This window comes from Gracilinanus agilis, chromosome 2 (assembly GCF_016433145.1).
Source record: "Gracilinanus agilis isolate LMUSP501 chromosome 2, AgileGrace, whole genome shotgun sequence".
Lineage (NCBI taxonomy): Eukaryota > Metazoa > Chordata > Mammalia > Didelphimorphia > Didelphidae > Gracilinanus > Gracilinanus agilis.
This window is the reverse complement of record NC_058131.1, coordinates 642,320,340-642,335,966: the sequence shown is the minus strand read 5'-3', so window position 1 is coordinate 642,335,966 and position 15,627 is coordinate 642,320,340. Positions and strand designations below refer to the sequence as shown.

Genomic DNA, 15,627 nt, shown 5'->3' with positions numbered 1-15,627 from the left:
AAAATTATAATGTAACTTCTAAGTTAGAGTCTGGAATTTTAGAACAAATAGATATAAATAATAGACATGTACACAAGTATATTTCGTGGTTATGCATCCAAGAAATTTAATTTTTTAAGGTGAACATTTGATTATTCAATCATAAAGGGCTTTTGCTTTATTCATTGAACAAACTAAAGAAATTGAAATGGAACTTAACTTTTATTTAAAATTCACAAAAAAAAAAAAAACCCTCTACTTTAAACGTAAAGGAACTATAAAATAAGATTGGTTTTTGGAGACATTAGGGTATGCCTGGGCATACAGCATATCCAATGAGCACATCTGTGATCATCATCATCATCATCATCATCATCATAATAGCATTTATATAGCAGTTTAAGGTTTATGAAGTACTTTACATATGTTAATATCTGATCAAATTACCAGAAATTCATATATACAGATGTAGGAATTTAAGTAAAATAGAGGAGGAAATCACAGAGCTGATTTTAGGCGGGGCTTCATAACCACTTTGAAGATTCTTGTAGCTATCAGTGCTGGCAAAATGACATATATACATACGCTTTTTCAGACCTGTTCAGTAGGATTTTGTTTTTGAACAGTAGGAGACAGGTCTAGGAAATGCTGATAAAACAAAAGGCCATGAACATTATCTCCTTAGTTCTTCAGTATCTATGTTTGTGCCCCAAGTGTTAACTTGTTAAATGTTAATGAGTCTTACACAATAATCTTCCTGCAGTATGGCTTCATTATTTTTAGAGGTATGTGAATTACAAAGCCAGCTACATGAATAATCCAGAAGCAATTTGTTCTCCTCCATCAGAGTGCCTAATGAGAAATTGACTGGAAAACACTAGATTTTGATTGCAAACCTGAGACCATGATTCCACTGCCTGTACTTGGAAAAATCTATCAGGAAAAGATCCATTTTCCTGACCTACAGGCAGTTCCCCAAAGAGGAATCCATGGTGTGTTGAGTTTCCTTTGGGTTTAGTGTCTGTGTGTGTAACCCCCAAAAGTCTACCTAGTAGAAGATAAAATACAGATGAAGTAAACTTTTTTTTTTTTAAACTAGATTCGTACTGGGTTGAATATACTATAAAATTTACAAATTTAGTGGGTTTGTCATTAGAGTCATCTTATTCTCATTGGGGTTGCTGGAAATGAAGTAAGGACCAAGTAAACAACTTTTTTTCAGGTGCAAATTCGACCATGGAACCTAAGTGACAGTGACTTTGTAATGGATGGCTCTCAGCCTTTGGACCCCAGAAAAACTATCTTTGTTGGGGGAGTTCCACGACCCCTTCGAGCTGGTGAGTGGAAATAGTAAAAACATTTAGTCTTAAATATTTTCCAGGTTTCCCCATCTGCTGTATGCAGCATCTTAAAAAAGAAGGCTGTGAGTTTGTCTGCTTTCTAAAGTGCGCCATTTTGGCCTGGCTGCCTGCCTCAAGATTCTGAGTGTGATGCCCGTTTCTACCATTTTCTTTGGCACAAGAACGAATTTCATGAAATCATCTTTAGTTTTTTAGTGCATTGCTGTTTTAAAAGTATGAATTCTGTTTGCTGCTTCCTTATAAAGCCACATACTTCTTAAGGAAGTTACAATCTACACAACTTGTCGAGATGATGGGTCAGCTGCATTATGCTATATGACAGAGGATGTAAGTAACTTGAGCTATAGAATAATATTGAGTATTCTATAAGCACATGATCAGCTATAGTAGTAAGCCTTTCTATTTATAAACAATTCTATCTTAGGAAATCAGACTTAAAACTCTTACTAAATAAATTTGGTTCTTATTTCAGGGACTTGAGAAGCTTACAAAAACAATTTTATTTTTGATAATTTTAATTTTGATTTAAATTTTCAATATTAACCTTGGTATTTTTTTTCCAGTTTTCAATGATAAAATTGTTGTCCTGTGTTTAACTGCAATCATAGATAGGGCCAGTGAAGTGGTGCTGAAATGATGAGTTGAAAATGTAAATCCTTAAAGCAAAATAAATATAACCCTAATTAACATTATTTTGTGAAAAATAATTACACTTAATAATTTAGTTCCTTAAAATGTATTTTTTCCTAGAGCCCTTATAATGTCCTTTGTGCACAGAAAAAATTATGGGGGGGAAATATCACATTGATGATATGCCTGCAGTTATAAGAAATGCAAAATATCTGCCCCCATTGTGTATGTGCATTATGCATACAAAGACATACATAAAATATACAAATATACTTTATGTATCCAGATGATTAGATTAGAAAACATTAAAATTTAGAGAAAAATCACAGAGTAGTAACAAATTTAAAAAATAAAATTAATGCATCTCAAAGAGCACCTTACTTTAATAAGAACTGTTTTGATAGTTTGCTTAAAGACCCATCTTCCTGTGTCCTGCCTGAAAGTAGCTTATTTCAAATCTCTATGGAAAAAGGAAAAAAAAAGTTTCAGAAGTCCGTTTGAGGAATAAACTTTACATGTGTAGCATGTGACCAAGAAGCATGTAATTTCACACCATGTCAACATGTCTTAGATCAAACTGTTCCCACAGAAAACTGAGAAATCTCAAGCAGCCAAAAGAGAAACCTCTTCCTTATCCCTTGTTGTAGACTAGTTGAAAGCAAACCAAAACTGAGTAAGTAATGTTCACGTCAAAGAAAATAGTGTTATCAGATGAAGAGAAATGGAACCTATTATTTCCCTGTCGTTTCTAAGTCAACCTTAGATTAGTAGGCACAAATTAAACTTATCTTCTGCTTTCTGGGTGGCAAAGACTATTGAAACGATGGCCAAAAATTGTTCAGGTGTATGTATTTGTTATATGTCTTTTTCTCATTTTCAACTTAAAAATTGAATTGACTGATCTGGAGAAGAAAAGCAGTTGGGAGGATTAGGGTAGCACAGAAAATCTTTTATGAGAAAGTCTACACCTTGTGGGCTTTCAAGGGATTGCCACCAGAGACAATAAATGATAAATGATCTTGCATTTTTTTCTGCTGTAGGCATTAAGTATTAAGTAATCTTGCTCCTAAATGAAGCTGATAATTGATTGATGGAATACTTAGAAACTGTCTTAAAAGGGAAATCCAGTGTATTAGATTGTGGAATTGATTTTACTCCATCAGGGATATTTTTACTCAAGTCATAGATATAATAGGTTTTACAAGCTAGTTATTTCCTTACTGCATTTATTTTTTTAGCTTGCCCACTTTCATGATTTGAGAGAAGGAAGAAAAGGAATGGTACTAGGTCATTACCTTAATTTTACAAATCTTGACAGAGCTTAGTAGTCCTTCCCTGACAACCCAAGGCAAAAACCATTACATCTCTGGAGGCAAAAGTGTAACTCTTATGGCTAAAAAAAAAAAAAAAAAAAAAAAAAAGTTTATCTTAAAATTACTGGTTCAAAATACATAGTTTGTATTTTTAAACAAACCATGCAATTTAATTTAGGGTCTTATCACTGTAAAATTTTCATAGTCATTCTTTAATTAGTCCTCTAGGTTTGAAAAATGGTTTACATTGCATGGGTGTTAAACTTAATTAACAAGGCCAAACAAGCTCCTTGCACTACCTTCTCCAACCCCCCACTCCAAAAAAGCCTATTTGGTTTACTTAACACAACTATAGTTGTGGTTTTGAGGCTAATTTTCATACTTTGGAATTCTACATGGAAACCCTCAGTAACCAGGGGGTGAAAGATTGCTGACTACTTGAATCTAGAAGCGCTCTGTAAGGAAGGAACTGAGCCTTATGCCAAGGAGTAACAGATCGAGATTGAGAAAAGGACTGAGTTTCTTAAAGGAATTCATCATAACTTTATTAATTAATCTCAAAATCAACACTTAAAAACAACAGGGAAATTTATCAAGAACTCAATATAGATACTAAACTCCATGTTGTGTCAGTTACTCCTAGGTCTGGTTTTAGAAGACCTTGGGGAATTTCTCATTATAAGAATCTTGTGAACTCCAGATTTTATTCTCTTATCTGGAGATGTTGGGCCTAGGTAAGGCTTTTTTTTTTTTTTTTTTTTTTTTTAAAGAGTGGTTATGATTTTAAGTGACACTGAGGAGGATAACATTTTTCCCCCTCTTACTGCCAGGAAACTGAAGTTTGGGTCTTTTTTTAAACTTATTCCTTTGAGTCTTATATACATTTCAGTCTCTTACAATTTCCCTACAAAAATATAGGTACCCCTTAATCCCTTAGCAATAAATTGCCATCATTCAATAAGAGCATCATAAGTATTCATGGGGAAAAAAAACTCAAAAAGAAATAAGATCATTCACTTCGATTTGGTCATTCCTGAATATGTGCAAAGACATTAGGGGTATGAGGGAGGAAGTGAAATCAACACCAAAGGAGTTCCAAAAATAAGTTGTCAATCTCAGGGCTAACACTAATTGGACTGTTAATACAGACCCATTGATTTAAGCAGGAATGAACTGCTAAAAACAAAAAAACAGTTGGCACTTCTTAAGAAATAACATGTGAGTTAGGACAGTTGACCTAACCAGTTTGTCCTTTGAAAGACTTTCCTTTTTTCAAGTTGTTATGGTTGAATGAAGATGTAGACAATTACAGGAAGTAATAGAAGTATGGGAAATAGTAGTGAAAAACAATAATGGGGATATACTGGAAATATCCATGAAAAAGAATAGTAATAAATATTTGCTAAGGCAAAAATTACATCAGTTGACATAATTTGAATTGCCCCTGTCTCTTGTTATTTAACATGTAGAAACCTGTAATATACTTACCTAATATCTTTCCTTAACCTTAATATTTTCTTTGGTTGATGAACTCCTCAGACTTACCTCCATCATCTAGTAGCGAGTCAGTTTTCCAAGCATCTCCTGGAATGTCCCATAGGTTATTTCTAGATCAATTACATTGTCTCCCAAGCAAATGAAGGAAAGACTATGTTTAACATATATTTCTGGCAGCCCATTTCTTTCAGTTAAAAACATCCGAATGCTAGGGGAAAGAGATGCTCCATGCTGCCCCTAAACATTAACCACATAGGAGTAGAGAATTCATACTCTTGCCTCCTTTTTCCCTTCAAAGCCTCAGTATGGGAATGCATAGAGTTGGTAAGCCTAGCAGAAATCCATTCATTGGCCTCATTTGGACTGAGAAAGAGTCAGACTAAGGAGGAAAATAGAAACAGCAGCTTTTATGTTGATGACACAATTCCCTCTGAATAGGGAGATTGGAAAAGAATGCTATATCTTACAATGTGCATGCCCTGCCTCTTCAGGTCATGATGATCTTAAAGATTCACCATACAAGAAGCATTTTGAACGTAACTGCCAGTAACTGGCCTCATGAGGCTAGAGGTCAGATCCTCATACCCTAATGGCATCTGAATAGCTCTTAATTCAATTATTTCCTTTGCTTTTCACTATTAGGCTCCCCAGTCTAGTTACTGGGGAATAGATTTATTGTGGTATCATTGGTTATGCTGCTTCCTAAGTATAGTAGAGACTATATTATTGCATTTCACCTCCCTTCCTCTTTTTCGATGTATGTTTTCATTTTGTATTCAGAGACAAATACTGAAATTTCTTTTTGGGAATCTCCTCCTCCCTAGGACTTTTCTCTTTTTTCCCCTAACGTTTTGTGAATGATTCTTCTATGAGTTCATCACTTTTCACTTAATTATAAGATTTTCTGTCTCTTGTTTTAGCATGAAATCTGAAACTGTGTCACACCCATGTCCTTTAACTTTTGTCACCACTTTAAACCTCCTTCCTTTTTGTTGTTGTTAGCTGTAGCTTTTCTCTCCTCATCTCCCAAGTTGACCATTAAAACCATTATCCTAGATGAGATCTGGTGCTGGTTTACCCTTTGGGCCCAAGGATTTTCCAATGTCATGGTATATCCATGCTTAGCCGGCAAAGATTTTTGCTAACAGCTGATGCTAAATTGTGCAACAACTGTACCAAAAAGAGTAACAGTTACCAAATTAAGCCAAAGCCAAATTAGGACTAAGTCTAATATAGAGAGCAGAAACCAGGACAAATTAACATTCATCAGGGCCTCATCAATAAAAATTAAGCAGGATCAAATCTCAGTAACTATTGAGAGTTTAGATATTTTCATGCTCCTGACAAGTAGTCAAGCTGAAAACAATCTTATCTAATTGAGTTAAATGTCCTTAATGCTGTATGGGAATTTGATCAGTGACTTAGTTTATTGCTTTCATATTCTTGACATCATCTAACTCGAAAACATTCCAGATCTGAAGTAGAACTAAAGTTTTAAGATTTGCAACGCTCACTATTTAGATCCTCAGGCTCAATCTACATAAAACACCCTTGTGACTTTTGGAGAAATATGTCTAGAAAAGTCCATAGCTGAGAAATATGACACCACTACCATTTAAATTATCTTTCTCATAAGGTCAGATCTCCTCATTAGTTGAAAGTGAAAGATTAACCATTCTTAAGTCTGAGTCATCCTTAGTTTGTCATCCACCAGAAGACGGTGGACAGGTTCTGGGCTATCAATTATGAGATATCCTTATGTGTTGTAGAAAAGCTCCATTTTTTTTTCAATTATGAGATATCCTTATGTGTTGTAGAAAAGCTCCATTTTTTTCAGTAACCCTCTCATTCTCTGTGCCTTCTCCAACCCCACTCTTCCATTCATGGAACATAGCCTTAGAGAACGTGTAGTTCTGTGTATTGCCTTCATTCTGTTGTTGGAACTTATTTTAATAAAATACTCAGAATTTCCAGGAGAAGATTTTTAAACACATAAATGAATTCTATTCCTCACTTTGTTATTGTCTATTTAGAAATACAACCTATCCAAGAGCCAGAAACCAGGTTTAAATGATTGGAGTTCAAATTAGTTTACCAGGTATCATGCAGGAATCTTTAGCATCATCAGCCAAGCTTTAGACAAATCCTATATTCTGGATTTGGTTCAAAAGGCCTTGTCATAGGATAATCTGTCACAGGATAAAGGTGATGGCAAGATCTGCTTGATAAAACCAGACAACTGAAATGTTATTTATCATACATACCCTTATTCATGCACCTCTTATAAACTCAGGATATCTGGTCCAAAGGGTTCTCCCAGTAACCAAACAGACCATCTGAGGATAATGTCTAGGAAAATCATGTAGAAATGGTGGCTACATTGCCTACATCTACGCTCATGCTTAGAGTATTTCCTCCCTCATGTCTGCTTCTGACACTTTGGTCTATAGACTTGATCATGTTTCTAAATTAGATCTTGAAAAAGCTTCTCAACAAATAGGTTACATGGGAAGTATGGGGCCATTTGCCCTTTTATTTCATCTGAAGATTGTAGGCAGTTTCCCATATCTTCAGAATTGGCATTCTTCTCTCAAAAATTTGGACTGAGGTATTCAATGATTATAGTTTTAGGATGTCCATATCTTGGTTAATGTCCAGGAGGTGTGGAGAAAAACAAACAAAAATTTGATTTGTCTTTTCAAATTGTTTTCTTTTCCATCTTTTGCCCCTACATTCCCCCAATATAGTAGACACAGGAGTGGTTCCTTCCCAACATGAAATAGAAGGCTTATTTGAGTGTTTCTCATCTTTAAGAATGACTGTCTGATGGGTTCTTTAAGCAATGCGAGCCAAAGGCAGTCCCATACCCAGTACTTAGTGAGCCTTAGATGACAAACCAAAAGATAGGCCTCTTTCAAACTGGTAGGTATTTTTTATGCAGAGAATTAGGAGGAACCCAACCTGCTTTTAGAATGCAATCAAATAGCATCCCTTTGGCCATTTCTTTTGGTCTTCTGTGTAGTAGAAAACTGGCTGAATCTTCTGCCAACAATCTTCCCAGCAACACATCTCAAAAATGTGTGTCTTCTACTAGTTGGAAAAGCTAATTACATCTGTCTAGTGTGTAAATGGCAAAAGATGCTGTGCTTTATCTCTTCATTTAATATTCTTGTTGGTATTGTGTTTATAGAACAAATGCTTAGTAAAATAGTTATTGATCAGAGTAATATCTCTCCCCCAGTTTAGATGATTAAGTGAATTTTTTAAAGATAATGCTAGATTGTGTTCTTTGGGAACTATGGAATTTAGACCAATTAGACTACAGAGACCAGGAAGCTTTATTCTATCCTCCTTCCTTCCTTTGGAGATCAGACACTTTTTCACCAAATCAGCAGTTTTGTAACAAATCCTCACATAAGTAAATAGCTTCCAGTGGCTTAAGTGCCTGAAGTTTTTTGGTGTCCCAGAAAGCCAGCCCAAAGCACTTCGGTAAGAATTATTTTTTTATGCTATTTCAAGAAAAGCCCGTAGTGGTATACATTCCTTTTTCAAAAATGAAATACTTGAAATGCAGTTTCATCAGTTATGGTCATGCCTTCAGACAGCTCTCAGCTTTTTATTTTTCATAGTATGGGGACAGCAAGGAAATAATTGATCCCTTTTGAGTGGCTAGATTTATCAAAGCATTTTATGTAGATTTATCACCCTCTAATGATATTTTTTCTGGTCCCATAGGACAGCTATGGTTATTAGCTCACTGGCTAATGCTTCCTTTGAACTTTCCTGTACTTGAGAAATGAAATTTATAATGCAGATCTTCTGGTTATAGTGACTTCATTCCAAATTGAGCTAACGTCGTCTTAATGATTATTATGCCTTTCTCTGAATTACAAGTTGGCACTTCAACTGTCTCCTTAGATTCTTTCCCAGTCAGAATATAATTCCTCCTCACTCTCTTACCCATCAATCTTTCGCAAGCCACTTGCCTATCTCAGAGCACGTGTTCCACTTACTCCATAATTGGATACTCCTTAAAGCCAAACCTCCAGTAAGTATTCTGTTAACTAATTTCTGAGTCCCAGAAATTATTTATTGTAGTTCATTTCAGCAAAAGAAGTTATTCTTTAACAAGTGTGAACAATATTTAATTACACTATCAGACCCTTGACCATTAGTGCAAGGTAAGAGACATTACCAAAGGGGAGGAGGGTATTAGAGTAGTACAATCTCATAATTCTAGGGCTAGAAAAAACCTTTAGCTAATTGATATTTTTGGGTAGAATTAGCTCATATTCAGATTAACATTAGTATGAATAATCAATAGACAACAAATGTCAATATTTCCATACCATTTGTGATATTTTCAAGGTTCTTAATGATGCTATTGCATTTTTAAAAAATTAACATTATTTCCTGGATCCTGATACCAGATTGGCACCATGATCATCTCTTGGTGTATGATAGTAGCTATTCCCTGGCTGGCAATAGTCCAGTACTTGTGACCATAGAAGGATTGTTGAGTGTGATATTTTCCTGTCACCCTCTTGTGGTATTTGATCTTGGTCCTAACTAGTTGCTGGCATTTTTTTTCGTTGTTGTTTTCTGAAAAACTCCCCTCTTGTCACATCTCTCACATTTTTCTTGTAAAAATGGATACATAAATGATTATCTGTTTCATATAATCTGGAGTAGAAGGGTTTTTTTTTTTTTTAAATGATAGAGGCTACTTATTAGATTTCTGAGGGAATCTCCACCATGATAGGTCTGCACAATTTTCCTCGTTATCTGTACAAACTCATGAACATTGTGTTCTCTGAACTAGAGATATGTTCCCTGATCGTGTTCTCTGAACTAGAAGTCCCTTTTTTTGTTGTTGTTAAGAGATACAAGGGAGTATCACAATGTTCCCCATCCACCCTGCCCTTACCCCACCTGCATCACATTGCCCATCTCCAGATATGCATAATCCTTTCCAAATTTTTTCTCTGTAAGATTATTGGCACCCTATTTATGAAGTGATTTCAATGTCAGGAAAGTCACTGTGGCCCTGCTCTTCATCCTTTCTTACTCTTTTCTTTGCTCTTCAGTAGGTGATTGAGAGAAATCATTACTTAGGTGCCCTCTAGGATTAGGTTTAAGGCTATGTAGGCCAGATCTTGAGAAGGGCTTCCTCATAGTATCCATACATGGGGATCCAATCCCAAGTTATTTTTCTTTTAGAGAATTCATGTTACCAGTAAGTTGATTCCATTTCCCCCCATAGGTAGAGGACTTTAAGAACATATTTAGAAAGCAAGTCCTTTTGATTAAGTTAATTAATAAATACCTCTTCTACAGGTGCTTTTCAGAGCAGATAAGGAAGTCGAGCATTATACTAAACTAATTATGTTTCGAAGAATTTTGACACGTAGTCCAGGTCGTACCCATGTATTTACAGTGTAGTTCAGAATTAGTATATCTGCAATCCCTATGTAAACCTAATTTTATTATCAATTCATATATTTGCTACTCACTTTTCTACACCAGAGCTAAATGTGGCTGTCTCCAAGTTGGGATAGAATTTCATTCTAAGACAAAAAATTTTAGGGAAGCGACCAAATTTGAGTACTTACCTCCTTCTATAGTATATTCTTAGGGGAGTCGAATAGACACTGTGAATGGTAATAATGGCTTGCTGTCTTATCAGTGGATGGTTTATCCCTTCTTCAGACATGGCTAGAGATTTTGAAATATTGTGTTTTAGTGGTGTTATTTTGTAGATTAAGCAATTAGAAACTAGAGATGGAAGCATGCTCCTGGGCCATATAGTTGATATTTCACCTAATATGTTCCCTTTGGTAAGTCTTTCCAGTTTGGAGTTTTTTTCCTTTGTTTTACTTGTAAAAATCCCGAATGATAGTACTTTTATTGCTTCCTATTTACTAGAAGACTGGAATATTTTTCATTCTCTTTAATTTTCCTTCATTTTTGTCATATGACTCCTAAATTCCTTTCCCTCCTGACCAAATAAGCCTTGAAAATATCTGTTATACATTCATGCTTCTTTTCTTGCAGTTGAATTGGCAATGATTATGGACCGTCTTTATGGGGGCGTCTGCTATGCTGGTATTGATACAGACCCAGAACTGAAGTACCCAAAAGGTGCCGGCAGAGTGGCTTTCTCCAATCAGCAAAGTTATATTGCTGCTATCAGTGCACGATTCGTGCAGCTTCAACACAACGACATTGACAAACGGGTAAGCGGTTTTGGGGGTGGATGGGTTGCAAAAATAACAATAAACAACATAGCAAACTGGAGAGAAAAGCAACCTATGGTGATGCATAGACACCACGTGGGGAGAATGCATAAGGTAAAATAAACCTGCCCAAAGAAAGAAGAACTGAGTACCTTTCACATGTAATATATTGGTTAACTTTAGAGTCCCACTCCGATGCCTCCTTATAGTAACATCTACAAATAGTGTTTGTTATAATAAGTTACATTTTATATGAGTTACTATTTTTTAAAAAATACCTTGTATCTTTCATCATTTAATCCTCATAATGCCCCAGGTACAAAGAGCAAGTGGTCATAACTCCTTTTTTTAGATAAGAAAACTGACATTCAGAGTAGAGAGAATGCTGGTTTTGGGGTCAGGAAAGAGTTCAAATCTGGCCTGAGATTCTTACTACCCTGCGTTACCCTGGGAAAGTCACTCAATTGCCTTAGTTTCCTTATCTGTAAAATGGAGAGAAAAATAGTCCCCACCTTATGGAATTTTTGTTAAAGCTATAGGGCTATAGCCCACTATGACTGCTTCTTGTTAAAAATGTTACTCTTAGAGTGGCTTCTTTGGAGTTGTTGTTGAGATGGAAGCCAATACCTTTTAGACCATATTTTTCCCTCAGTAAAATGAACAGATTAACTAAGTTAACTAGGTTAACTAAGGTCCCTTCTAGCCCTAACATGCTAAAAGTTTTTGATAACTTTGGCTTGCTTTATAAAACAAGAAAGGCTACAGAATTCATAGGTATTTCATGTGAATTATTTGTAGACTCAAAATCATTTTTGAGTAAAAGATAAAAAAGGTAAAAGTAATATTTAGCTGCACCAGGAATGACTTGAATACCTATCACCAGCATATTTCAGGGTCTAGTTAAAAAGGGCTAGCTCAGGCTCATACTTTTCCACCCAGTTTTGTTTGTGTTTTTGCTAAAACAGGTCGAATGTTTGCAAAACACAAATAAATACCTTTAAAAAAATCCTTTATCCAGCAATATGTCTTACTCTGTCTAGTGCTCAGAAAATGAAGAGCGATGGACTTTTTTTTTCACAGTTATGACACTCAACTTAATTCGGTTTTAGTGTAGAGAACAGTGTTTCATGTGAAACCATGTTTAATAAACTGTTTCAATTAAAGCATTTATTAAGCATCTTCTATGTTCAGAATATTGTGCTACAGAGATAGGAAGTCTAAGTATGACTCAGCCCCTGCAATCTTGGATTTTATAGTCAATTAGGTTGTGACATATTGACAAGTAGCTTCCTCCTCCCCCACCCCCCTTTACCTCTGATTTCTATGGAGTTCAAGAGCGAAACATGTCACAAGGTCTTCCCAAATTGAAGTCTAGATCTCTCTTCTAATATCATTAACAAGAAGATCCAGAGTGTAGTAGGAAGAGGAAAACAAAGTGGTATGTAAGGTCCAAGGAGAAAGATATTAGAAAGGAGGTGAGATCAAAGCATTTCATGGATAAAGAGGTATTTGGGTATTTAAGGGGGAGGGGTATTAGCTCCAGGATGAAGAGAGGAGAAATGAATAGATAAAGGCCTTGAAGTGGAGAATAGTGTAAAGAACATTGTTCTGGAGTCAGAGGACTAGAGTTCCAATTCTACCTCTGCTCAACTCAAGTAATGCTCCTATATGATCCTGATTCTATCAGTTTTTCCCAACCTTGCACATCAAATTACTTTGTATATTTATTGTTTTCATTCGTACAAGATGTTCCTTCTTCTCCCTCCTCCCTCTGCTTTCTCTAATCCTTGAAAGGAAAAATTGTTTCAGTATTGTCCTGGTATCCCCAACATCCAGCATTATGCCAGACACATAGTAGACAGTTAAGAAAAGCTTATTGAACTGGATTGAAGCCATGGGTCTCTGTCTTATTAGATCTTGGGAACGAAAGTGTCAGCTCTCATTTTCTAATTCTCTCGTGCTCACATTATTAGTGTGGTCTTTAAGGCATCTTTCTAAGCCATCTGTCAATTTTTTTGACAGTTAGTTTAGTTAAAACTAGATTATGTGATCCATAAGACCACTTAACTGGGCACATGCAAACTTCAATGTGTCACAGGAAGCTAAAAACAAACAAATGAGTTAGGACCAACCCCTCTGTGTTTTGGAACTCTCTTTCCTTGGGCTAGTACCATATGGGAAATGTAGATACCTGGCATTTGGACAGAGAAGAAACCAATCCCCATTTATTAAACATTAATGAAATTTCATATATTGTTTTCAAATAAAAATAAGTATACATGGAGGTTTAAACATTTTCTTCCAATATCCTCCTAATGGATTATCTTGCATACCTCCTGGCATGTGCATACCCCACTTTGAAGACTTTTGGTCTAATAATTCCCCTTAGATATCTCATTATCTACCTTTTCACTCTACCTCAATCACACATGGGGATGATGATATTCTTGCTATATCACCCATAACTCTTCCGCCTTGGTACCCCAGAACTCTGAAATCCCTCTGACTATAGCCTACTTTAGCCTAAGTCATTTCAGTCTCTCCGGTTGCTTTATCCCTCCTAATCTTTTTCTTTGTTGTCACAATTACCTGTAGTCCATCCATTCTTCCCTGTTCTCCCAGGCTATCACCTATACCTTGACTTCTCTTCCCTGATGTCAGATTCTTGATCCTTTGGCAGACTTCTTCAACCATACTCCTATATGTTACCTTGCATCCCTTTCCCCTTTGTCCCCAATGTTTTATCAATCTCTACCAATTATCTTTGCAGTTTCTACTCACCTGCTGGTCAATATTCCTGAAGAAAATCATACTCTCCTGTCTTGGTTCCCTGCAAATTTATCTTATCTGACATTTACTGGGCCCTCCTTTCTGGACTGCATTCTTTTTTTCCTTTGTGATTGACTTTCTATCTCATTCTCTAAGTGACATTTCCCTTCTCCTCAGTCTTCTTCTCTACCTTCTCTCTCTCAGCAGAAAACCTTTCTTCCTACTTAGAAAGTAGATTATCTTCCAAGAGTTCTCTGTTCTTCCATGTACCTTCACATTCCTTCCTGCCTCCTTTTTTCTCTAATGACTAGAAGTTGACTCCCCCCCACCCCCAGCCCATCAAACAACTGTACATATGCCTTTGATCAACTCCTCTATCTCCTCTGGTAGTTTCCCCTTTAATTATCTCCTCTCCTCTTATCCACATTATTTCCCTGGTGATCTCATGCTTGCATGGCTTCATTTTTAGCATCTCTGTGGTGATGACTCCCAAATGTATCTATCTGGCTTTAATCTCTCTCCTGAACTTCCATAGCCTATTATCCATTGTCTGCTGGACTTCTCTATCTGGCTATGCCAAAGGCTTATCTTCCTTAATTCCTATATCTTATCATTTGTCAAGTCATATCTATCCTATCTCTATTTGTCTTATCTCCTGTATTTGTCTTTTCCTTTTTGCTCCTCCAACTGCCATTCTCTCATCTGGACAAACTAACTCTCTCTCTCTCTCTCTCTCTCTCTCTCTCACACACACACACATACACACACACACACACACACACACACACAGCCAATATATTCCTATAACATAACTTTGACCTTGTTTTCCTCTCATTCCACAAATCTTCAAAGGCTCTCTTTTCAGTCTATGATAAAATACAGTCTCCTCATCTTATGGGAAAGCCTTCCATAGTCTTTCCCACTTAACATTTCTAGTCTCAGTTCACGTTCCTTTTCAAAGCTACCATGTTCCAATATGACTTGCCATCTATTTCCTGAATGACATTGTATCTTGCATCTCCTTGCCTTTGTACCAAGTGGGATAGAATATGCTCCTTCCTAACTTCCACCTTATCATCAAGTCTCTAGATTCCATCAAAGCATAGCACAGATGTTACACAGGTTCTCTTCCTTCCTTCCTTCCTTCCTTCCTTCCTTCCTTCCTTCCTATTTAATTTTTCCAATTACATGTAATAACAATTTCCCACATTACATTTTCTAAAGTTATAAGATCAAAACTGTCTTCTTCCTGCCCTCATGAAAAACATATATCCACATTGTTCATTGTTTTAAGAGAATACTCATATAAAGTTAAAACCACAAATAGACTAAACTGAAAAATAGTATGCTTTGATCCGCATTCTGACTCCAACAGTTCTTTCTCTGGAGGTGGGTAACATTCTTTGTTAAAAGTTCTTCAGAATTGTCTGGATCATTGTATTGCCAAAAAAAGCGAAGTCTTTCACAGTTGATCATTCCAAAAATTGATATTACTGGGTATGATGTTCTCATGGTTCTGCTTATTTCACTCTGCATCAGTTCATATAGATCTTTCCAGCTCTTTCTGAAATCATCCAGCTTGTCAATTTCTTACAGCACAGTAATATTCAATCACCATCATACACCATAATTTGTTTAGTCATTCCCCAATGATGGGCATCCCCTCAATTCCAGATCTTTGCCACCACAAAAAGACCGGCTATAAATGTTTTTGTACTAAGATATCTAGTAGTGGTGTTACTGGATTAAGGGGGTATGCATAGTTTTATAGCCCTTTAGGCATAGTTCCATATTGACAAGAGCATTCTTACATATTCCACCATGGTTCTACACTAGTACAAG

The 15,627-nt window shown here is 36.1% G+C and overlaps 1 protein-coding gene across 6 annotated transcripts in view; it reads left to right on the top strand.

Annotated features, from left to right (window-relative positions):
• Positions 1-15,627, top strand: part of CPEB3 (cytoplasmic polyadenylation element binding protein 3) — a 182,990-nt gene that overhangs the window by 153,112 nt on the left and 14,251 nt on the right. For all 6 annotated transcript variants that reach the window (XM_044665675.1, XM_044665676.1, XM_044665680.1 and 3 more), the window contains 2 exons: positions 1,202-1,316; positions 10,835-11,016. In XM_044665675.1, the coding sequence (XP_044521610.1) occupies positions 1,202-1,316; positions 10,835-11,016 (297 nt within the window). The remainder of the gene's footprint in view (positions 1-1,201; positions 1,317-10,834; positions 11,017-15,627) is intronic.